The sequence below is a fragment of the Populus alba genome, chromosome 10, assembly GCF_005239225.2.
Source record: "Populus alba chromosome 10, ASM523922v2, whole genome shotgun sequence".
In the NCBI taxonomy this organism is placed as follows: domain Eukaryota; kingdom Viridiplantae; phylum Streptophyta; class Magnoliopsida; order Malpighiales; family Salicaceae; genus Populus; species Populus alba.
In genome coordinates this window covers 3,849,158-3,874,167 of record NC_133293.1, presented here as the reverse complement: position 1 = coordinate 3,874,167, position 25,010 = coordinate 3,849,158, and the positions used below count along the sequence as shown (strand labels likewise).

The window sequence follows — 25,010 nt, the reverse complement described above, 5'->3', positions numbered from 1 at the left end:
TCCTTCCCGCAGCAGAATTTTCTGCCTTCACATTAGATATTCAAATGGGAATATCTTGAACCTCTGATATCGAAATCAAGTAATTCAAAAGCTCAAATTCATCTACATGTCTAGGACTACAACTTTGATGAAGGAGTCGAAGTGAGATAAAATCTTTTTACAGAATAGAAACTGGCAGTAATCTAGTGGGTCAAAAAGGATCTCCAGGTCTAACTCAAAAACTAACGAATGCCGAGAATCCTGATATGACTAAGAGTATGAACTAAGAATAAAAATCACAAAAACTAGGCCAAAAATAGAGTTTTTTTATTGCAGACTCGGGTCAATATCCTTCTCGCGGTAGAATTCTCTGCCTTCATGTTAGATATTCAAACGGGAACATCTTGAGCCTCTGATATCAAAATCAAGTGATTTAAAAGCTCAAATCCATCTACACGTCTAGGACTACAACTTTGATGAAGGATTCGAAGTGAGATAAAATATTTTTATATAACAGAAACTGGCAGTAATCTAGTGGGTCAAAAGGGATCTCCAGGTCTAACTCAAAAACTGACGAATGCCAAGAATCCTGATATGACTTAGGGTATGAACTAAGAACAAAAATCACAAAAACGAGGCCAAAAATAGAGTTTTTTTTAGTGCAGGCTCGGGTCAATATCCTTCTCGCGGCAAAATTCTCTGCCTTCACGTTAGATATTCAAACGGGAACATCTTGAGCCTCTGATATCGAAATCAAGTGATTCAAAAGCTCAAATTCATCTACGCATCTAGGACTACAACTTTGGTGAAGGAGTCGAAGTGAGATAAAATCTTTTTACAGAACAGAAACTGGCAGTAATCTAATTGGTCAAAAAGGTGTTTGATCTGACAATGTTGAGCATCCAAATCTGACTGAGAATCTTCCCTGAGAACAATGATCCCTAGGACCTAATAAATGTGTACATCAATTTTTCAATATGTAATGAGTGACAGAATATACCTAGGATGGTTAGATATCGTATGAAACTGAGTCAGAATTAGAGCCTAAGTTGGAACAAAAAATTGTGACAGCAGCAGAACCACTTTTTTAGTGCAAATTCTAAGGGATTTAATCAACCTTAATGACTAGATAAAAAAGAAACGAAATTAGCATTATGAAGACTCCTGATCAACCTAAGAAAACCTGATGATTTTGGTAGCAAAGGGGAAGGATAAAAAGAGCAGAAAACAACTCGAACAAGGTTTTCAAAAAAAATATTTCTTTATGTGCTTTTGTCAATCTTTTGGAGAATATGAGCTAAACTCCTACACTCTGTTCAAAAGAGGTATACACCGTCTCCAACATGTGGGGGTCCAAAATTGAGTAACAACAGGTTTGATGCAAATTTTGAAGTAATAAGAGATGATATACTCTGTTTTGTTAAGAAATAAGACCTTAGTTGATGTGATCTAAGCAACACCAAAGGATCTATTGGAGGTTCCAGTTGATCCAATACAAGGCTTAGGGTTAAGAGGTTCAAAGAGGTTTTCAATTGACTTATTTGAGATACATGGGTTTAGGTGGACTTAAATTGGGTAATAAATAATGAAGAGCAAGCCTTAATTAATCTTATTCATGTTCATTAAGGGCTTGTTGGTGGAACCAAGGCCATTACACAATAATTGGGATAAAAAGACTCAAATTGGACAGTTGACCTTTCTCTACTATTTTGATCATAATTGGAGCTACATGTCAAATTTTGATGTGATTCTAGTTGGGCTGGAAACTAGACTTCCATAAATTTCTAATGATATACGGCATGCCTTCTAATTCATTAAGACAAGAGAGAACCATTCATTTCAAGTTGGGATTTGATGTTGCCAGTAGATTACAAGAAAAACTAACCTTGTCTTACTTTAATTAGTTGGACTATTGATCTATCTCTGTTTTGGTGCGGCAACACTTATTTAAGTTTCAAACTTTTATTTTATTTATTTTAATTAGTTTAGGCTAGTTTTAGTTTGGTTTGGGTATTATTTAAATTGGGTTTATGTGTAACCTATTAGGGAAACTAGGGTTATTTAGCTTTCTAGTGTAAATACTCTTTGTGAAGAATATTAAAAAAAAAAAAAGATTTTTTCAAAATAAAAATATTACATCTCTTAGTTCTTAATTGAACTTCAACTCTTCAAACAATTGACCATTCTTTGCTAGTGATTTTATACTTCTTTTGCTCATCTCCGGGTATAGGTGTTGTGATTAGGTGGTTTATAATCTTATTCTCTTGGATCAAGTTTTCCATCGTGATAAGCTCAATTTCATACTCAAACTTGGATTAGATAGATCTTGGGTTCGTGAATTCCATTAAGTTCTGTTAGAGTTCGCATCATAGCCAAAACTAGAAAGAAAGAAAATCGAGAAACGACACAAATTAAAAATTAAAGGGATATAACCTGATAATAACACAAGCTCTGATAACAGCTGATGTAGACACCTCCCAAAACATGTTAAAATCATATTTGAATGGTTTGCAACTTGACCCAACGAGAACCTGCTTTGGAGAACCAAATTATATGCAATTATCACTCTCACCTTACACCTATAAATAGACGCAAACGAGTAATATAAAATCATAACAAAGTTGATCAATCCTTTGAAGAGTTTGTAAGTTCAATTAAGAAATTAGTATGTGATGCGAAACTTGTGATCATGTGGTCACGCAACCCACAACAAGATTCACAACGAATCCTAAAAAGCTAAAATAGATCTAATAGGAGTGTGATATAATGGAAACTTATCCCAAGACACCAAAACTACTAAAATAATAGCATCTACCATACAAATACCAATCCATGAATGAGAAGTATAAAGAAGATGTTATAAAGCTAGTTAATATTTGATAAGTTAATTTAGTTTGTTAGATAACCAAAGAATATGAGAATCTCTCACACACAAGCTAAATAAATTTAGCAGCAATAGTATTATCAAGTCTGAAAATTTTGTCCTTGTAAAGAGTATTTATACTCTTGAAAATGAAAACTCTAATGGATTTACCCTTGTGGGCTAAATTGGTCCTCTTATGAAACTGACCCAAATTCTATATTAATAAACCCGAAAGCATGGACCTAAACAAGCCGTGGGCCATAGTTGAAAACTAATTAATAATTAATCTCAAACAAGTCTTAGGTCTTAGCCAATTAACCAAACCCAAAAGTATAAATTAATAATGGGAAAATAAGTGTTAAAGTTCTCTCTAGGCTATCGAAACTTAAAGAGAGCCAACAAAAAAAAAAAAAAACACAACTAAAACAAAAGTATTTATAGAGTCCCTGGCTACCATATATATCCTGGAAAAGAAAGGACTTTTACTTTTTTTTAATGAGTTCAAACTACATTAGGAATCCTTGTAGCCCAAGCTCATGCACAAGTTTATGACTTACACAAGCCTGATTTAATATCCATTTACTGCCAAAATTAACCCATTTCAGGTCTGGATTGATTGAGCCAAAAATAACCAAGAAATAACAATTTATCAATGAATCTGCCAAAACATTAACAGCAACTACAACCAATTTAAAAAATATGCTACTAGATTTTAATTAACCTAAAATTTTACCAAAATGTATTTTCATGTGTTTAGTATCTCCTTGTAAAATTTTAGCTCTATCTTATGTATGTTTTGAGAGATAAACTTAATCTTGCAAAACTAGTTAGTATGCATTTTAAGGTAAATTTCAAACCTAACATGGTTCATATTAGTATGAGAATAACTCAATCACATTAAAAATAGCAAAAATGTCATATTTTTTTTATTAAAAATAGTATTCTCTTCAAAAAGTCTCTATAAAAGAGTATTTATACTAGAAAGAATCTTAAGTCTAATAGGATATCTCTAGTGAATATAGATAAACCTAATAAATAATAATACTACAATGAAACAAAATTTAAATAAAGGCCTTAATATATCTAAAAAGACTAATAATAATAATTAAAATATAAATAAAACAATAACCCAACTAATTTAAATAAGATTAAAGTCGTTTTCATAATTTGCTAGTAGAATCAAAGCCTAACTTCGAATGCATAATTATCTCTCATATTAATGCATTGGTGCCTTATATCACTAGAAAGTTATGGATGTCTAGTTTTCAATTCAACTGAAATCATATTAAAATTCCTTCTGTAGCTCTAATTATGACCAAAATAGTAATGAAACGTCAAAATTGATAGGTTTGAATCTTTTTTTCTAATCTTTTTATAATGTTTGGATATCCACCTACAAGCCTTTCTTGAACATGAATTAAATTAATCAAGGCTTATACTTCATTATTTAATAACTTCTTGAAGCTCACCTTATTAGCCCATGTGTTTTGAAAAAATCCATTAAAAGCCTCTTTGAAACTATTATCCCTATGTATTGTCACTGGACCAATTGAAACCTCTAACAGATCTCATGGTGTTGCTTGGATCGCATCAAATCATGTCCAACTTAGTGTATGTGGGTTTGAATTTATTAGTTCAAATTGACATGGAATATGTATTTGATTATGTTATATAATGCATTTAATTATTGGGCATGGAATTAAATCACATAAAAAAATTTAAAAAAAAAAAACACATGTTTCCAATAGGGAGAAGTTTCGGCTTAAACAAATAAAATAGGAATGAACTTTGTTGACTTGGTTGTTATGAAAATTGGGTTGAGTTTTGTTAAGTGAAATGTATAATGGTTGAGTTATAACAAATTTAAATGAAATTTTGGAAGAAATGCATGTCCTTTTTTTTGTGGTGGTTTTGGCCACATGATAGTAATAGTAATAGTAATAGGGGGGTTTAGATTTTTTTTTTCTAATTTAAATTGATGTAATGAATTGTGTTAAAAGGCATATTTTGAGACTATATGAAAAGAGAATTTCATGAGATTTGGAAGGGGACTTTTAGTCCCTTAAGAAATAGGTTTGGTCAAAACTTCTTGTAAGGAGGGGGTACGACCCATAGTTTGTTTTATGTGTTCTTAAAATTGTCATTGAACTAAGGATTTTAACAATTGAACCTATAAGAATGAGTATGAACATAAAAAGTGAGCATGTGTATGGAATTTTAAGGATTCCCTTGTTATTGGTTAGATAATATTGGTTGGATAAGAATTGGAATGAGATTCTTAGAATGACTGAAATGATAATGATTATTGAAATCCTAATGGTATAGGAGAAGCTATTGGATCAGGGAAGCAACAACACGAGCATGGGCTCTAGGTAGGTGCCTTGTAATTTTTCTACTTAATAGATTTCTTAAGTCTTTTAAATTGCTAATTTTTAAAAATTTGCATTTATTTACATAATTATTACTATTAAGGAATGATTGATTTGACTAGCTGTCTTGCATAGAGCTAATGACATCAATGAAACTAATGGGCGTGGTGTTTAACATGACTAACTATTCGAAGTGCAGTTAGTGGCGTCAATTTGATTGATTGTCAGGATATTTAATTTGACTAGTTGTTTAGAGTAGAGCTAGTGGCATCAATGTGATTAACTGTCATGATACTTAATTTGACTAGCTATTTTGAGTGGAGCTAGTGGCGTTAATGTGATTGATTGTAGAGATACTTAATTTGACTAGCTGTTTAGAGAGGAGCTAGTGATGTCAATGTGATTTCATGTCAAGATACTTAATTTGACTAACTATCTAAAGTGAAGCTAGTTGTGTTAGTGTGGCTAACTTGTCGAGTTATTTATGGATTATTTAGGTTGAATCAAGTAGTTGATAAGTATAAAAAGATGACACATTTTTAAAGTGTGGATTTTGGTTTAATGAAATAAAATTAGAGGTGTATATGTTTTGTTGTGTCACTTGTTGAATTATGTGCTTATATTGTATAATAAATTGATTTTAGGCTCATCGCAAACCCGAGCGGAGCAATAGATTATTTATAGTGTTTTCTTTTGTTTAGGCAAAGATAATGTAATTATGGATAGGTAAAATTCCCTTTTGTAATATAATTTTTGTGACTAATGTTTGTAATGTAAAGTAAACTAGCATTAAGATGTAATTTAACACTATTGAATCTCTTTTATTAGGTTTGAAATTTAACATAATACTTATTTCATTTTATTAAATTAAGAATGCATATACTAGTTCATAGTGTTTCGTATATTCATAATTATGTTCTTCATTATGAAGTATATTTAATGTGATTGATTATGGATTGTGAAATGGAAAGTGGTTTGTGTTGCTCATGAAAAAAGGTCCAAGATGGTTGGACCATGAATTAAGTTTTGATAGCATGTGTGAATTGTGAATGTCGATACTTGGGAATGTTTAGTTTTAAGGAGTCTTTGCTGAAATTTTAGTAGAATCTTAAATGACTTTTAAGATAGTAATTTGTAATCATGAGTCATGAATTATGAGATTAAAAATAAATCACCCTGGTTTTTAAAAAACTATGACTTGATACCACTAAACCTAGATTTAAAACTTAAGGATGTTACAAGAAATATGAAGATATATTTCATGATGATGTTTCTAGTGGTTTACCTTACAATAGAGGAATAAAACATCAAATTAATCTTGTGACTAGAGTTACAATTCTCATTCAACTAGTCTATAGAAATAATCCAAATGAAACAAAGGAGTTTCAAAGACAAGTAAAGGAGTTTCAAAGACAAGTAAAGGAGTTATTGGCTAAAGGATATTTTTGGAAGAGCATGAGTCAACATATGCTTCCAATACTTCTTATGCCTAAAAAGGTTGGTGTTGTTAGAATTGTCTTAGCAGTGGTTTCCTTTTAAGTTAACACATGGAGGAGGTGTAGCTCTAGTGTGGCTATGTGGATCCATTTTTCTCTCATTTCTTTTTCTTTTTCAATAATTCCCCCCCTTGATTTTCACGTCTAATTCCTTCTAATCTTCTAAAAAGGGTTTTATTTTTTTCCTATTCTTCAATTATTGTCTCTTTATTTCTAATCTTTTTAGAAAAAATCTAAAATCTAGATTTTTTTGCAAAATCAAGTGTTAACTCAATAACAAGTTAAATCTCTAATAAAATCAACATAAAAGGATCATATATTTTTTTTCAAAAAAATACACTATGTTGCTAAAGAAAATTAGCACCGTGTGAGTTTATATCATAGTTTTGAAATCCGACCCGGTTATCGATCCGGTCAAGTGACCGAGTCACGGGTCAGATGGGTTGACCCTGGTCAACAAAAAAAAAACAAATGGTGTTGTCCTGGTGGGCTAGTTCTCTAACGTCACTCTCACTAAAAATGCCAGCCTGTGAGTGGCTTCATCACTTCAAGAACTCACTGTGTCAACCTAGGTGAAGTTACCATAAGGGCCTAAGGCTATTATTAAGATTTGGCCAGCAATATCATTCACTCTTGTTAGAAGTAGAGTTCTTTGGAATTCTTTCTTCGTTATTGAGGCCAGCAAGCAAACTCCAAAGACAAACCAGAACCTACTTAAAAAATTCACTTAAAAAAGAACCACAAGACCCTACAAGATAATGCAAGAATCTTTAGCTGAACCAGAACCAGGAGATGAAGTGGTGAAACTCAAGTTCTTCCTCAGTTATGACACTCTCTAAGCTTCCTCTCTCCTCTATCTTCTTCTTGTTGTACACTTCACTTTTTACAATATCACAAGGTAATTGACAAAAACCCCACTTGTTTATCCATTTTTTCAAGAAACTAAGAACAACCCTTTTGTGGTTCTCTTGTGATCAATATTCCCAATTCTGCTTCATTGTTCTTGATCGTTTGGCAAAGGCCAAAACGACGTCGTTTAACGTCTATTAGTATATATATAAAAAAAAAAAAAGAGAGACCGGGTCTCAGTCGAGTTTGACCGGGTGGTCCGGGTCCCAGGTCGACTAACCAGGTCGACCGGATTTCACTGGGCCAACTCTCAAACAGGTTTTTGCCTTTACCCGGACCAATCCCAGGCCCGGGTCAGCCGAGTCCCGGGTCAACTCGTCGGGCTGGTCCGGATTTTAAAACTTTGGTTTATATTGTTAATGGATATAAGTATACAGTAGATGAAACAATGTTTCACCTAGCTATTTTAGTGTTTTGTTAGTTTATTCATATACAATATTGTTCTAACCTAAGTATATAACTAAAACCTGACCTTAATTTTTTATTTTAACATAAAGGAAATTCTTGGGTAGCTTTCACACCAAGATTAAACCTAAATTCTAGTTTCACGTTTATATATATATTTGAAATTAATTTTTTATTTTAACATCAAGGGAATTCTCGGGTAGCTTTCCAACCAAGATTAAACATAAGTGACATTCACTCTTACTAGTATATTTGCAAATAATAATAATAATTATTTCCTTAAAATTTGAAGCCTTACTAAATGCTACGTCTCCATGTTTAACAGTAAGAAGTTTTGAGGGAAAAAATCGAGCCCATGCTAAATCTAAAAAAAAAATGGAAAAAAAAAAAGAAAAAAAAAAAAGGAGTCCATGCTTCTCAAAACTGTGGTATACCGTAACACTATGGCTAGTAAATTGTAATTGTTTTACAAATTCATATGGACAAACCATAATACATTGGGTTTATGCACGTTGCCCTTACTTTATTAAAAAAAAAAAAAAAAACAATTCAAAATACGATTATATCTATATTTTTAAAAAAATAATTTTTATATATATTTTTTAGATTGTTTTGATATGTTGATCTCAAAAATAATTTTTAAAAAATAAAAATATATTTTAACACAAAAAATATTTTAATACAAAAAATATTTTAAAAAACAACAAATCATATTGTATCCTAAAATTAATTGCTTTTTGAAAGAGAAAAAAATTCTAAAATCAACATATATATTTCTTCCAGCACCGAGTTTCCCAGACGTTGGATCAATCTCCATGACGCAACTCACATTTCTGGAACAAAATCAGATTCCAATCCAACAGTTCAAAACCCACGTCGCAGGTAAACTAAAATAAAACTTATCACTTGGAATCCCTACCTAGACAACTTCTCTAAACATTTTTATACATGTGTTTGGAATCTCCATCACAAGTGTTGAAGCACATCCCTTCATTGGGTCCCACTTTCTGGACAGTTATTACAAAAACTGGAAAAAAAATCACTTATTACGAGGACACCAGGATTAAACGGTAAAAAAATAAATAACTCAAAGGATATAAATAATATAATAATAAATATACAAGAGGATGCGTATAGTTTACTTAGCAATTATGGCATCCCTGTATTTTTCGAGTAAGATTTCTATTTCTTTTTTTTCTTTCAGAAGTAAAATAATTTTTGTAGCTGTATTTTATAATTTGCTGAGATTTAAATTCACTGGAATTGAAGGCAAACAATACACGCCTAAAATAGAAAATAGTTTGGTTAGTTTTTTTTTTTTTAATAAATAAATTTATAGTTTTGAGGCTCATCTTACCATATTTGTTGGATTAAAAAGATAAACCTAAAAAAATATTAGACTTTAAAAAAATATTTGATATTATTATTAAACTCAACGCAACGACTCAATCTTGTATTCTCGTAACTTGACTCTTTGTCTAGCTATAGTTTTAAAATTAAATCCATGAGAGTTGTCTAATTCAATCTAATCTACTTAATTGGTCAAAAATTCAAGTCAGACAACAAGTAAAAAAAAAATGATTTGACTTTAAAAAAAATCTTTAGAAAAAATTTTTTTATTAATATTAAAACAAAAACATATTAAATTAATCTAAATTTCAAGGTTCAACTTACCAAACATGTGACTCATATCACGGACTCTATTGAGTTTAATAATTTTTTAAAAAAATATTTTTTACTTAATGATATCATATCAAAAATAGAAAGCTTATAGAATTGAATATAAACCAAATACCGGAATTTTTGTTTGAGACTATAATAACTTTATAGAAAGTAAATATAAACAAATTATAAATATCAATTCAAAATCAATAAAATATTGAAGGTTAAAATTCATTTTAAAAAATAGACAAAAAGTATTTAATAGAAAGGAAAAAAAAATGGAAGATGGAATTTTTTAAAAAAAAATATTCGATATTATTATTAAATCAATTCCAATTGGTCGCCTTTGAAACCTTTCAACCTAACTTTTTGCATAGAAGGAGTTTAAAATTAACATCCGTGAGAGTTGACTTTATATGATACAATTGATTTAGTGAGTTTAAAAATAATTTGAATAACCAATAAAAATATAATTTAACTTTAAAAAAAAATCAATATAATATTTGTTTAATATTGAGGTTATGATATGTGAATCAACTTAGGTTTTGTGGTTTAATTTACAAAACCCATATCCTGGATTATTGATGTTATTTTTTATTTAATAAAATAATAATAAAAATACATATTTATAAAAAGTAAATATTAACTAAATATTAAGATATTTTTTTAAAACTATAATAACATCATAAAAAAAAAACTTATAATGACTAATTTAAAATTAAAAAATATTAAATGATAAATTAAAAAAAATAAAAATAAAAATTGAAAAACAAAAGAAAAAAAATTTAAAATAAAGTGTTTTTCTATATTTATATCAACAATGAAGTATTATAGTATAAATTGTGTTTAAAATATATTTAAAAAAAATATGAAGAAATTAGATACACGAACAAGATTGTAAAGAATTCGAAAAACAACAATATTTTTTTAAAAAAAAATTTGAATTTAATATAATATGAAATTTCCTTTTAAAATATATGGTTGAATTTAAATATGATAAAATAGCATAAGCTATAAATCAATCCAAACAAAACATTTAAGATATATTGTTCTTTTCTTTTGTACAGGAGCTGAATTAAAACACGAAATTAATAGTTTGTTGGCAATATAATAATAGTTGTATTTTAAAATAATTTTTATTTAAAAATATATTAAAGTAATATTTTATTTTATTTTTTAAAATTTATTTTTGATATTAATGTATTAAAATAATTTAAAAATATTAAAATAATTTAATTGAAAAAAAAATTTAATAAAAAACTTAAGAAAAGAAGCAGCATCACTTTATTACATTAATTACTTTTGTTCTATAATTACATCATTACGTTGTAGCTAACTTTTTCAGAAAACAAATAGCTTTAAACTTTTTTAAATATTCAAAAAAGAAAAGGAAAATACTTCACTTTATTACATTAATCACTTGAGTTTTATTTCGAGGTTTCTTGTGTTTTTTACAATCTCTTGTTTCGTTTGCTAGCTTGAGCTTCCACAAGATTTTCTTCTATTTGTTGATCTAACACTCTCGGTCTCTCACTTGATCGATCTTTACTTTCAATGGACAATGAAAATCCTAGAGAGGGAAAGTTTTTAGAGAGAGAAAGCAAAAGCAAAAGAAAGCAAAGTGAGTGACTTGACACAGAATTTTCGTGTTCAATTTTGTATTAAAGATTCAAACTCTGAAAAAATTTCAATCTTTTGAGTGGTAAAGGTTTAGTTGGTCGTCTTTGATTTGTGTGTATTTGATATGGGTGGGTGTTTTCCTTGTTTTGGGTCATCAAACAAGGAGGGTAGTAGTGGTTTTGGTCTTGTTAAAGAATTGAACAAGAAGGATTCACTTAAAGAAGGTTCAGCTGGTCAGTCTCACCATGTTGGCAGAGTTAGTTCAGGTAACAAAATTTGATTTTTTTGTTAATTTTGGTGAATGAGTTTTGTTTTTGTATTCTTTTTTAAAGATCATTCGATGGTTTTGTTGTGTTGAATCATGCTTTTTTTTAGTTTCATTTAGAGTTTTTTGGTGATGGTTTGCTGGTAGAATTGGGTAATGCTTTGATCTGTTTCATTAATGAGTGGCTTGATAAATTGGGTTTTTTCTCTTTAAGTTTTGCATTTTTTTTATTGGATTGCTAGCTTCTTTTTTGCGCTGATTAATTTTTGTTCTGACGGTGTAGTGCCAAGCGTTTATTTTGGTGATCTACTCTTGTTTTTAGTAACTCTATTTGTGTTGTTTCTTATAATTATGTTTTGCTTTCTGTCTTAAATCATCATTATTAGGATGAAATGGGATGGTAGTAATTGCCTTTCAAACTGAAATCTTCTATTTCCCTAGCAGATTGGGAATGAGAAACCGAAAACTTCTGAGGTGATCTGTGTTTCTATGTCCTCAGTCTTTCTATGAAGAATGTAAAATCAGTGATGTGTTAGGCTTAAATTAATGTTGTCTTCGAAATATGAGATGAGATTGTTGTCATTTCTGTTTGGACAAAGACTAGTTTCAGAATACTCACCCATAAGAAAAGCCCAACATCTCGCTTGCTGTTCTAGCTTTATATGTAGTATTGTTTTGGGAAGTTCATCTAATTGTAAAGTGCTCAGAGTCACATAAAAGGTATAGAGCAGCATAAAGATATGCTGTTCCATATTTTATCTATTTATTTATAGATATCTTTATCCTCTCGACTGCTGAATCGTGTTCCATAATTTAGCTTGCTCGAAGTTCTGGCTGTAGCAATTCATCTGTCTGTTTTCTGATTCACATATTCATGCAGACAAATCAAAATCTCGGAGTGGTTCTGATCCCAAGAAGGAACAATCAATTCCCAAAGATGGACCAACAGCTAACATTGCAGCACAGATATTTACATTCCGAGAATTAGCTGCTGCCACAACGAACTTTAGACCAGAGTGCTTGTTAGGTGAAGGAGGTTTTGGGCGTGTTTACAAAGGTCGCATTGAGAGCACTGGCCAGGTAAGTTGTGGTTTGTTGAAATGGATGAACACATTATCATGCATGTATATATTCCGTAATGTTTGTTTTACATTATGTGCACTATCTGTTAGACTTTGTGACTTTTGATATTAAGCTTCAAATTCTGTGGTCTTTTACCTTTTTAGCCTTTTGCTCTGAATTGTAATTTCAAAGAATGTTGTGTTGATCTCCTTTGATGATATTTGGTTGGTTGGAAATTGCATTTGCAGGTAGTTGCTGTGAAACAGCTTGACCGAAATGGCCTTCAAGGAAATAGAGAATTTCTGGTGGAGGTTCTCATGCTCAGCCTCTTACACCATCCAAACCTTGTCAACTTGATTGGCTACTGTGCTGATGGGGACCAACGCCTCCTTGTTTATGAGTTTATGCCATTGGGATCATTGGAGGATCATTTACATGGTTAGATTCTTTGCTTTATTTGCTTTAATACATTGCATTCATACAACCTCATTGTGTGTGGTTAAATTGTTCTGTCACATCACCTGGTAGAAAAATGAGATCCCCTATGGCAGACCACTTGTATTTTCAACGTGCATTCACTTTAACCTCTTTCTCTGGACAGACTGCTCTATCGCCCATTCATGAGATCAGGGATGAATCACTGGTTCATGCACTACATACTGTTAAAAATATGTATTTCAGGACATATGTGGATATCATACCTCTTTATGTGTTTGGTGATCTGCATGAGTTTTTCTTCCTAGGAGAGTGAGAGAGTTGACTAAGAATGGACAGAAAACATGGGTATCTAGCCCTGGTCATATCCTTTTGCTGAGTTATTCTCAGAATAAAAAGCTTAGGAAAGTTTTAGGAGTCATCAAATCTATGTATAGATCAGCAAAAGGAAGTGAGGGAATTGACTGGCCAACTTGTTTCTTTGAAACATTTTGTCAGTATTTAGGGGGAAGTTTTAAGGGGGGGGAAAACACTGCGTTTTGTGGAATTGAATTTGGAACCGACCACAATTGATGTTATAAGCAAAAGCATCATTGTCATTGGTGTGAGGATATTGAGACCAATTATTAGAGTTATGGTATTTGGGATAATCTAAGAATGATTTGATGATGCTGTTAAAAATGTCTTAAAAAGAGAATGGGATTGGAGAGTTGGTGATACATATATGCTGCTATAGTGGCAGCTGCTGTTTGAATTTGATTTGATAATGTTAAGATCTTTCTTAACAAAACAATTTATTTTTGAAGAAATGCAGAAGGGAGAAATGAGAGGAGAAAGGTAAATGAATGTTGATTGAAACTGGAAACTTTTATTGCTTGCCTCTCAAGTTTCTGTACAATTGTGCGTTTATACAAGTGATTCAATCCTTTCTTACTAACAACTAACTTGTAACTGATTACTACCAGTCTAACTAACAAACCAACTAACTTGCCATGTAATCCTCTTGATCTTTGCTGCAGAATTAGTTGCAGTTACAGTTGCAACTTCCATTGCTACATTCTGCCCAAACTTCACTTTTGGCCTGTTGATCTTTGCTTCTGCTTCTTTGCCTGTTTCCAATGCCAAACTTACTTGCACTTCTGTTGATCAAGGCTGGATAATTGACTTCTTAATCTTCCTGAGTTGCATTTTCTTTGAATAGTTTGAACCATTGAATAAATCTCATAACCACAACTCTATTACCCTTCTTTATGATCTTTCTATCTAGAATGGCCACAGGATTAACTTCAACTCTTTTAAACTCATCCACTTTTTGTAATGAAGAAGAGACTACTGCATTGTTTCCCACCTTTTTCTTAACCAAAGATTTATGGAAAACTGGATGAATGGTAGATCCTTCTGTAGCTGCAACTTGTATGCTACTAACCCAATCCTTTGTATAATCTTATATGGACCATAAAACCTGGGATTCAACTTGATGCCTTTTCTTAATGTCACACTTGTATGTCTATAAAGTTGAAGCTTGAGATACACTAAATCCCCAACCTTAAATTATCTTTTTATCCTTCCCTTATCTATATTTGTTTCATTCTATGCTCAGCTCTTTCCAACTGTGTTTGTAACAGTTGATCCATGTTAGCCCTTCTTTTAATTACCTCTTTTACTGCAACTACTATTGTGGTTTCTTGTGTAGCTATCTCTCTGCTTGGTGGAGGATATCCATGTAGAGCTTGAAAAAGACTCATCTTGATGGAAGAATGGAAGCTAGTATTGTACCAGTATTGAGCCAAAGACAGTGATGCCACTTCTTTGGGTTGTGCATTGTCATACACCTCAAATAGTTCTCTTAACCCTTTCGGTTTGGCCATCAGTCTGTGGATGGTATGATGAACTCATCAGTAGCTTCACCCACAATAGTTTAAACAACTCTTTCCAAAATTGGCTAGTGAATACCTTATCCCTGTCTGTGACAGTAGTTGTTGGCAACCCATACAATTTGTAGAAATGATCCTAGGAAAGTTGAGTTATCTCTTGAGCACTAAAAGGAGGTGTTACTGCTATGAAATGCTTTTACTTGGTAAACATGACAACTATTTGAATGTTGCATTTTTTCCTCCTGAATGTGGCAGTACTTCTATAAAATTCATGGTTATATTTCTCTAGGTTCCTTCTGAATGTTGCATCTTTTCCTCTTGAATGCAGCAGTACTTCTATAAAATCCATGGTTATTTTCTCCAGGTCAATGGTTGTGGTAATCCATAGTATGCTTATCCTTTCTATCTTGCGCATACACACATCATATTCTTCCACAAACTTTTAGCTTTTTAACTAAAGTCTTCATTAAGGCCAGTAGAACATTGCCTTGAGTCTTCTATAGAAATTTTGTATCCAGCATGCCCCTCTACATATCAATCATGTGCAACACTTGCCGATCTTTCTCTTAAATTTCTCTTTTTACCAATGACTATTTTGTTCATATATCTTGGCACCCCTTCAACAAAAGTGTAATCTAGCCAACTACTTGCATCCATCATTTTCTCAGCGATAATTATTGAGAATCATCCTTGTTAGTCTCACTTACTTCTTTATACCATGCCAGTACCACTATTGTAATAGCTCCCGTCCTCTTGGAATCAATGGTGTTTCATTTGGACTATCCACATCACCAATTCTTCTAGATAGAGTATATGCTACAACATTCTCCTTGCCTTTCCTAACTGAATTTGATATCTTAGCCCTAACAACTTGGTTAAACTTTTATTTTTTATAGGAGTATGAATCCTTTGTTGCAAAAGGTGCTTTAAACTTTCATGATTAGTTTTAATGATGAATTGATCATGCTGCAGGTAGTGTCTTCATTTTCTACTGCCATTAGTATAGCCATATACTCCACATAGATTGCTAGTCTAAGATATATTGGACTTAATGCCATTAGTGAGCTAGTGGCCCTTCTTGGCTCAAGATTGCACCAAAATCTTTTTTCACACGCATCAGTCTCTAGCACAATGGTGCAGTTGAAGTTTGTCAAGGCTAATACTGGAGCCTTGCATAAGGCATCTTTTAACTTGTCAAAAGCTTCTTGTGCCTTTCTATTCCAATGAAGCTAAGTTAATGGCTTGTTGATGACTTCAAATCCCCTTATAAATCTCCAGTAATATCCTGTCAATCCATGGAAACTGCTCAACTCTTTAACTGAATAAGGAATTGGCCAATTCTTCACTGCTTTTGTCTTTTCTTGGATTAGTGGGCACACCTTCTGTTGATATGATGTGCCCCAAGTACTCAACTTGTTGCTCACAAAACATTTTGATTTCTTTGCTAGCATGTGTTTTTCCCTCAATGTAACATTTTGATTTCTTTGCTAGCAAGTGTTTTTCCCTTAATGTTTCTAGTACTAAATTCAGATGGTGGATATGTAGTTCTAGAGTAGAACTATATACCATAATGTCATCGAAAAATACATGTACAAACTTTATTAAGAATGGTTTCAACACAGTGTTCATCAAGGCTTGAAATGTAACTAGAGCATTAGTCAAGCCAAAGAGCATAACTTTGAACTCATAGTGTCCATGATGAGTTATAAAAGTTGTTTTCTCATCATCTTCTTCGTGCATTCTTATCCGATGATAACCAGACCTAAGATCCAACTTGAGAAGAATTGAGAACCATGTTATTCATCCATTAAGTAATCAATTAATGGAATGGAAAATTTAGTTTTGATAGTCAAATTATGTAGTTGCTTGCAATCAACAAAAAACCTTCATGTGTTATCTTTCTTTTTACCAGCAACACTGGAGAAGCAAATGGACTGCAATTGTGTTGTATAATCTTATTTTGCAACATCTCTTTAACCAACCTCTATCTCTTTCTTATGCACAAATGAGCTCTTATAAGGTCTGATATTGATTGGTTTGGCCCCAGGTATCAGAGGAATCATGTGATCAAATCCCCTAGCAGGTCGAAGGTGTTTAGGTTTTGCAAACACTGAATCGTATTCTTCTGGCAATGTTTTCACTTTTGAGTTTTACATAGCCTAAGTAGGTTCTTCACATACCTTCATGGAAAAAAAAATTATCCCATAAAGCCATACACTGCCTCTCTCAAGCTCTTATAGTCCTTTGCAGATGTGATCATTTGTAATCCAGCTTCTTCTATAATTCCTTTCAATTCAGTCATCCTACCATCCTTTCTGAATGACAATTTCATTTTGATGAAGTCAAACAGAATTGTTGAGTAGATTCTCAATCAGTCTACTCCAATCACTCTCAAATCTGTTTGAAACTTGTATCCTTGCATAAACCATATGAATTTTGGACTGTGAGTATTACATTTCTGTTGGCTACTGTTACAACAAGCATAATAGTATTCTTAATGGATGCCTTAATTTTTTTTAATAACATATGCTTCAATGAAGGTGTGCTGCCACTATCAATGGAAATGACAATGTCTCATCCTTGACAACTGCCTTTGATCCTTTTAGTGTTATGTGCATAACTTTCAACCAATGCATTCAAAGATAGACCATATTCCTCAATCTTGCTTTCTTCACCCATATTGTATGAAGGAGCAGTTCTTGGAATGAATCTATTCTTCTTGGCCAAAGCATTATTAGACTCCTCTTGCCATTCAACTTGATCAAAACCCACATCAGAATTGTTGGCTTGAGGATCTTGAGCATTGGTTTAATGTCATCCTTGATTCCACTTATAAAGTTGGAGATGTAATATGATTCTAGTAGTGGTGGATTTAAAGCATTCATTAAAGATTTAAGCTCTTCAAATCTTTGCACATACTCCTTTACACCTTTGTCCTGCACTAACTTGTTAAATTCTTCATCATCTTTTACACTACCAAGCCTCATACAGATGGCTCCTGCAAATTCTTCCCAAATAGCCAAATCATACCCTCTTAGGAAGAATTCTTCATTCCATATCTCTGTCTTTCCTTCAAGGTATAAGGAAGTTATTCCCACCCACTTATTCACTGGTGTGAAGTGCATCTTGAAGAATTTCTTGCACTTTCTAATCCATCTTGGATTTGCTCTCCAAAAAGTAGGTGATTTCACTTTAGGTAATGCTACATTGTACCAACCCTATGGATATCATGGTTTCCCATAGTTTCCCCATGGTTGTAAGCTCTATGGTTAGGTATTATCCCATCTGAAGCTGAGTTATCTCTTCTTTCTCTGCTTGGCTATTCATGAATAACTTTAATGTGGTCATCATGGCTTCCATTTGCACGTTGTTCTGCTCTGCCCTTTTTGTTTGTTCCCGCCATTGCTTCTGGTTTGCAGCTATGGAATCTTGAAGTTCTTAATGAATGCTTTGCATTTGTTCATCAAGTCTTTTTCTATGCTCTTCCAACGCCTTAATCTTGTTATTTTCCACCATAGTCCACTTCCAAAATACCTCAAGATTTCAGTATTCTATTAGTGGCCAAAGATCTTTGCTCTAATACCAATTTGTTGAGATCTTTCTTAACAAAACAATGTATTTTTTAGAAGAAATGCAGAAGGGAGAAACTAGAAGAGAAAGATGGAAGAATGCAAATTGAAACTGGAAACTTCTATTGCTTGCCTCACAAGTTTCTGTACAATTATGCTTTTATACAAGTAATTCAATCCTTTCTAACTAACAACTAACTGATGACTACCAGTCCAGCTAGCTAGCTAACTAATTAATTTTCCACGTAATCCTCTTGATCTTTGCTGCAGAATTAGTTGCAGTTACAGTTGCAACTTCCATTGCTGCATTCTGCCCAAACTTCACTTCTGGCCTGCTGATCTTTGCTTGTTTCCAATGCCAAACTTGCACTTCTAACACATAAACACTAGCAGAATGATGCCTGATAAAAATAGTCAAATCTGGGATAGTATTTATAAAATGCCACCACCAGTGTCATTAGCATTTGAAGTGGTACTGTTTGTATGTTTGATATTGCTAGTATCAGTTGTAGTTGAATCTGGCATGCTAGTGGTATTTTTAAATTGCTTGAATTTTGCAATTGATACCTGGTATTTTTCCTCAATTCATATGAATACCCCTGTGAAATATTGAAGACAATTTCATGTGTTGTGTTGTTTTTTATTTGTGGTGTAGTTATCTGATCAAGTAGCAATTTATTATTTTAGTTTCTTCACGAGCTGCATTCCAACAATGAAGGCATGCTTGCACTTTTGTTGATATGAGTTGCTATATCATATCCATAATTTAATGCTAGGGCGGTCTTTTAGAAGAATGCAAAGTGGAAAAAAAAAAAATTCTAGTGTAGGTTTTATCTTGGTAGTTCATGGCAAACATGATCGATCAAAAGTATTAGTAGATTATTGCATATACAACTAGACTCACTGCAAAGCTTTTGGCAATATTGCTTACAGTATGTGTGAGATTAAAGTTGGGTCTGCTTCACATAACTGCCATGCAGAACTTAGAAGGATTAGTTGTCAAACCTGTGTCTAATCTTTTGATTAACTAGCATTAACCATCTGTTAAATGGTTGCTTATGAGTTCCTGCTTAAATTTGTGTTAAGCTGCTGAATTCAATTCTTCAACTGAGAATGGCTTTGTATGAGTACTATCTTTCAATATGAAGAGAAAAGATCTTCTGTTTGTGCATGGACTAATCTTAAATATCTAATTTCCCATAGACAGAAGTGCTTGGCCTGAGAGTTGTTGTTTCATGTTTTTTTGTTAATCCCTTTCAGTATGAAATTAGAGTAATCTCTAGGAGTCTGGCAATAACTAAGTCTACAGGGAAATGAGTAAGATCCTTGAAACTGGGGCAAAGGAACCACTAATATTATCTGGTATAGCTGTCATGGCTATCAAAGAAACCCCTGTTGAGATGATCGGATGAGTTACAGTAGTAAAGCCAGCATCACAAATTAATGCTATTGTAGTCAAGGGTAGCACCAACTGACGTTGAGGAAAATTGAACTGAGATGGTCCTACCCTGTGCAGGAAGAGTGTAGAGTGCAGTGTGATTGGATTCGATTTGAATTGAGGCTGGAACACAAGAAAAGCCTATCATAATCTGGTAAGGGATAATTAGAGAAGAGATAATTGCTGAAGGTATAAGAAAATAGCTGCGGGTGAGCTGAATGGAAAAGGCAGGTTCTTGCAGCTCAAGAGTGTGAGATTAAGGCTGTTGATAGGTTTGGGTGGCAATCTGTTTAGCTCTAGGGCTATGTGGCATAATATCTAGCCTGTATTTGCAATTGAGTTTTTGAACCAAGGTTTGAACCAGAACTTAGTTGTAAGTGTCTTGAAATTCTGAAACTGTGATTTTAGAAACTTTACCAAATATCTGTTGGAGTTTCTAAACTTGTTTTTTAAACTCAAAACCAGCCTTTTGTAGCAATATTGAGGCCCTTGATTGACTATATCTGTTGATGCTTGGAGTTGTAACTTGTAAAACAAAGTACTGTTCTTGTTATATCACTTTTGGTGGTTGCTGACATTTCTTCATAACTTTAACATCAAAGATTCTTGATTTAGAATTACTCTAAAATGATGCATTTCAGTGATTGATTTTGATCCCCTTTATCTGCCTGTATGCATGTTTCAAGTTTGGATAAGAATAATATGGTTTCTGCAACCCACTCTTGTTAGCTTATTTAATGTTGATTTCAGATCTTCCCCCGGACAAAGAGCCTCTGGACTGGAACACAAGGATGAAGATTGCAGCTGGTGCGGCTAAGGGATTGGAATACTTGCATGATAAAGCAAACCCTCCTGTCATATACCGGGACTTAAAATCATCCAACATCCTTCTTGATGAGGGTTATCATCCCAAGTTGTCAGATTTCGGACTTGCAAAGCTAGGTCCTGTTGGTGACAAGACTCATGTCTCAACACGTGTGATGGGGACATATGGTTATTGTGCTCCAGAGTATGCCATGACTGGCCAACTTACTTTAAAGTCTGATGTCTATAGTTTTGGGGTTGTCTTTCTTGAACTTATCACAGGGCGCAAGGCAATTGATAACACCCGGGCTCCTGGAGAGCATAATCTAGTTGCATGGGTAAGTGTTTCTTCCTTTTATTTATCAGCTAACTTTTTAATGCTTCATATCAATGCATCATGGAAATTCACGTCCTTTTTATTTTGTACACTGAATTAACATGAAAAGAAATTTATGTTCCCTCTGTTTTTTTCTTGGGACCTGGGGCTTTTAGGCAAGACCACTTTTCAAGGATCGTAGGAAATTCCCTAAAATGGCTGATCCACTGCTTCAAGGCCGTTATCCAATGCGAGGACTGTATCAAGCTCTTGCGGTTGCAGCTATGTGTTTGCAAGAGCAGGCTGCTACAAGGCCTCTAATAGGCGATGTTGTGACTGCTCTCACATATTTAGCTTCCCAAACCTATGACCCAAATGCTGTCAATCAAAGTAACAGAGTCGGACCATCTACACCTAGGAACAGAGATGATCGGAGGGGAATGGCTGATGGGCTGGATAGCCCAGACGAGCATGGACGTGGTGGGCGAAATGGTTCCCCTTCCACCTACAAAAACTCACCTGACTATAGGAAACGGGACCATGTTAGGGAATTCAGCACTGGTGCAGAATTAGGAAGGAGTGAAACAGGTGGATCTGGCAGAAAATGGGGTTTGGACGACTCAGACCAACAGGATACTCAGAGAGATAGTCCTGTGAATACCAGCAGAGCAAGGGAAACTCCAAGAAATCGTGATTTAGATAGAGAACGAGCAGTTGCAGAAGCAAAAGTATGGGGTGAGAATTGGAGAGACAAAAGGCGGGCGAATGCAATGGGTAGTTTTGATGGTACAAACGAGTGATGGCACCCCAAGGGCATTGTTATGGGGTTATGGTCTTTTAGGCACAGCGTATGCTACATGCTTTTGAGGGTCATCATGACAAAAGAGGTTGCACATACATCATCCTTCATTGTCTTGGTTTCAATTTCCCACCAGGGTTAAGACTTCTTGTATCGAACTTTGACTGTTGTTTGTCCTGTATCATTCTTGTAGCAGTAGGAAAATGAATTCTTCAATTATATGGTTGGAGGAAGGACACAGTTAAAGAAGAGTTCAGGGGAAGGGGTAGTGTTCAATTTCATGTGATTTAAGGGTAACCCCACTTGCAGAATGATGTGTGCAACATGTCATTCTATGTATTTAGGGGTTTCTGAAGTTCATATTACAAGGAAATCTGGGAAGATTAGCTAATTTCTGCCCCCATGTATTTCTGTTTTATGTGGGGTGGTTTAGTGGGTTTGGTTTGGGTGCCTCATTGGTGTCACAGCTTGTGCTCAATAGTCTTGTATATGGATTTCTTTGAGTCAGTCGTGTTTCGGCTTATACAGAAAAAGTTTTCATGATATTGTTCTCCATGTATAATCTTATCACTCTGTAACGAACACCTTGCTTCTCTTCTCATGATATTGTTCTCCATGTATAATCTTATCACTCTCTCTCTCTCCCTCTCTCTCTCTGTGTGGGGTAGGATGTTTCATGCTCGAGAATGATTTGCAAGTGTTAATTTCCAAGCTAATCTTTCCAATGAGTCACTTATGCTTACTATTGTTGGATTGTTTGCATTGTCATCTCTGTAGCCTCGTATGGGGATGGATTGTTTATTCTAACACTCGTTTTCAGTAGAAGATCTTGCTTAAATACAACACTAGCGACCTAGTCTCCATTACAATGCTACTTCTGCCAGGGCGTAAATAATTTCTTACACGTTTTTTTCCTGGAGAAAGAGCTATCAGATAGTGGTCTGTGTAGGACGAAGCCGTGGTCAAAAGTAAATTTTCAGACCACATTTTAATTGGGCAGTTGGAGTCCGTGCAGTCCTGCCCGTTGAAGTTGTTCTGTATAATGAAACCTGTCTTTTCAGTTAGAGATGACACTGCTTTTAAACCTTTTCAATTAGAGATTACAATGGATATCTACAAGGTTTCTACTATAATAGTACTCTATTTATCTAACATGTAAGAAATTTAGATATAGTTATCTTATTGAAGTGAACATTATAGATATAAAAATAAAAAAACTTAATTAAATTAATTTTTTTAAAAAAAATAAATTTAAACTTATGATTGAATTTAACTCAGAGATAACTTGTAAGAAATACTAAGATTATAAAATATTAACCATCACTCAACATTTATAAAGAAACTCCAACAAGTATAGAAAACACCTTGAAGTTTGATTAATTTTTTGAGGAGCCAAAGTAGTTTAATGAACCAAATAAGAGAATCCTCACACAATACATACAATATGCGGCAATAATGTATTCCAACTTAAAAAAATAGTCTTATAAAATAACATTTATACTTGAAATAAAGTAAAAAAATAATTGACATAATGACTAACATCAACCTAAATTATAATAAAGCCTAAAGTATCCCAAATAAGGCCCAAAATATGAGAAATAATAAAAATAATAATTCTAAAAAATAATGCTAAGTTTCTGCACACTAAAAATAAGAAGAAGCAATTGTTGAATAATTTTTTTGCTTAAAAAGGATCCTTGAATGAAATATGTATAATGTCGCAATAAGGAAAACTCTTCAAGTTAATTAATCATTAGCCTCCTATGTTTTCACACACAATAAGGAATTCTTTCATAATTTAGAATTCATAAAATACATGGAAACACATAATCTCATTGTTGTCGAGTGCACCCCCTCTATGTATATGATGTCGAAATTAATTAAACTCGTGAAATAGATGGATCAAGTCCTTCTTGTACATAGATTAAGTTGACAAAAGTGTGATCATTACTTGTTAAAGTTGTAATGATGCGAACCTAATGGATATAAAGATCCAAAAACCCGTAATCAAATACACTTTTCTCAAGAAAGCTAAATCCATGATTGTGATTAAACTTGACATAACGATAACCTATATCGATGCACCAAAACTATAAAAGCCAAACCCTTACTCAATGCCTATAAAGAGACGCGAAGAAAAATTATAGAAGATATCATAAAGTTTGATTAATTCTTTAATAAATCAAAATAGTTCAATGAATAACCAAAATGTATAAGCAAAATCCCCCACACAATAATAATTGTTGAAATCAAAGTTTGTTCCCCCAAAAACTTAAATACAAGCTAAATAACCCTATTTATAATAATTACAAACATCCTAAAAAATTTTGAAAAAATAATAAAAGATTTTTAAATAAAATAGAAAAAAGAATCATAAATCAACTAGAAAACTAATACAATTCTCGCACAACAGCTTCTAGATTTTATTGTAAGGCCTTCCCGATGTTCAATTTCCATGAAATTCTAACCCAATATATGACAAGAACTTTGAAAACTTCTAGTAAAACTTCAACCTGATCTAACAATTAAATAAAAAATTATGTTTGTTATAGTAAAACTATGCATTAAAAAAAATTCTAACTGTAAAAACTAATTGGCCTATAAAACAGATGGATTAGGCCCTTTTTTGTGCATTAATTAAATTGACTAAGGTCTTGATCTTTACCTGTTGGTACATGTTGGTGTTGCCTCCTTAAAATCCATCTTGGGTCCAAATATTCTAAATAAGCCCGTTAAATATATCGTTTGAGCTTATTTGCCCTTGATCTTGTAATTGAATTGGAACTTGCAATGGATCTTTTCGGTGTAGTATTGATCATATCATGTAGCCTTTATATATATATATATATATATATATATATATAGGTAAGTATATTAAAGAAAAAGATACAAAACATCAGTAAAAGGGCAAACTCCACAAAGCTCAGAAAAGGGGGTAAAACCTACTTAACCTAAAGCCACAAACAAGAAAACATGGGAATACCTGAGAGAGAGGCTAAGAGGACATGCCCTCAAAACATAAACTAGAAACAATTCAATAAGAACTGAAAATATCATAAGAAAATCCCCATGAAATATGAAGTCATTTATTAGTATTTGATGCAAACTTCGTGATCATGCGATCACCTAACCCACAAACAAACAA

At 33.0% G+C, this 25,010-nt stretch overlaps 1 protein-coding gene across 1 annotated transcript; it reads left to right on the top strand.

The window, feature by feature from the left end:
- Nucleotides 1-11,057: 11,057 nt before the first annotated feature.
- LOC118034578 (serine/threonine-protein kinase PBL27) lies at nucleotides 11,058-22,493 on the top strand. Its single transcript, XM_035039922.2, has 5 exons — nucleotides 11,058-11,569; nucleotides 12,449-12,648; nucleotides 12,879-13,068; nucleotides 20,697-21,088; nucleotides 21,243-22,493. Exons 1-5 carry the CDS (start codon nucleotides 11,428-11,430, stop codon nucleotides 21,864-21,866), a joined length of 1,548 nt encoding a protein of 515 aa, XP_034895813.1. The 5' UTR covers nucleotides 11,058-11,427; the 3' UTR covers nucleotides 21,867-22,493.
- Nucleotides 22,494-25,010: the final 2,517 nt, after the last annotated feature.

Bases quoted from the DNA above. Each gene is read 5' to 3' on its own strand.
- LOC118034578 (XM_035039922.2), top strand. From the start codon at position 11,428: ATGGGTGGGTGTTTTCCTTGTTTTGGGTCATCAAACAAGGAGGGTAGT. The intron at 11,570-12,448 runs GTAACAAAATTT...ATATTCATGCAG, and splicing joins TGTTGGCAGAGTTAGTTCAG to ACAAATCAAAATCTCGGAGT. The intron at 21,089-21,242 runs GTAAGTGTTTCT...TGGGGCTTTTAG, and splicing joins AGCATAATCTAGTTGCATGG to GCAAGACCACTTTTCAAGGA.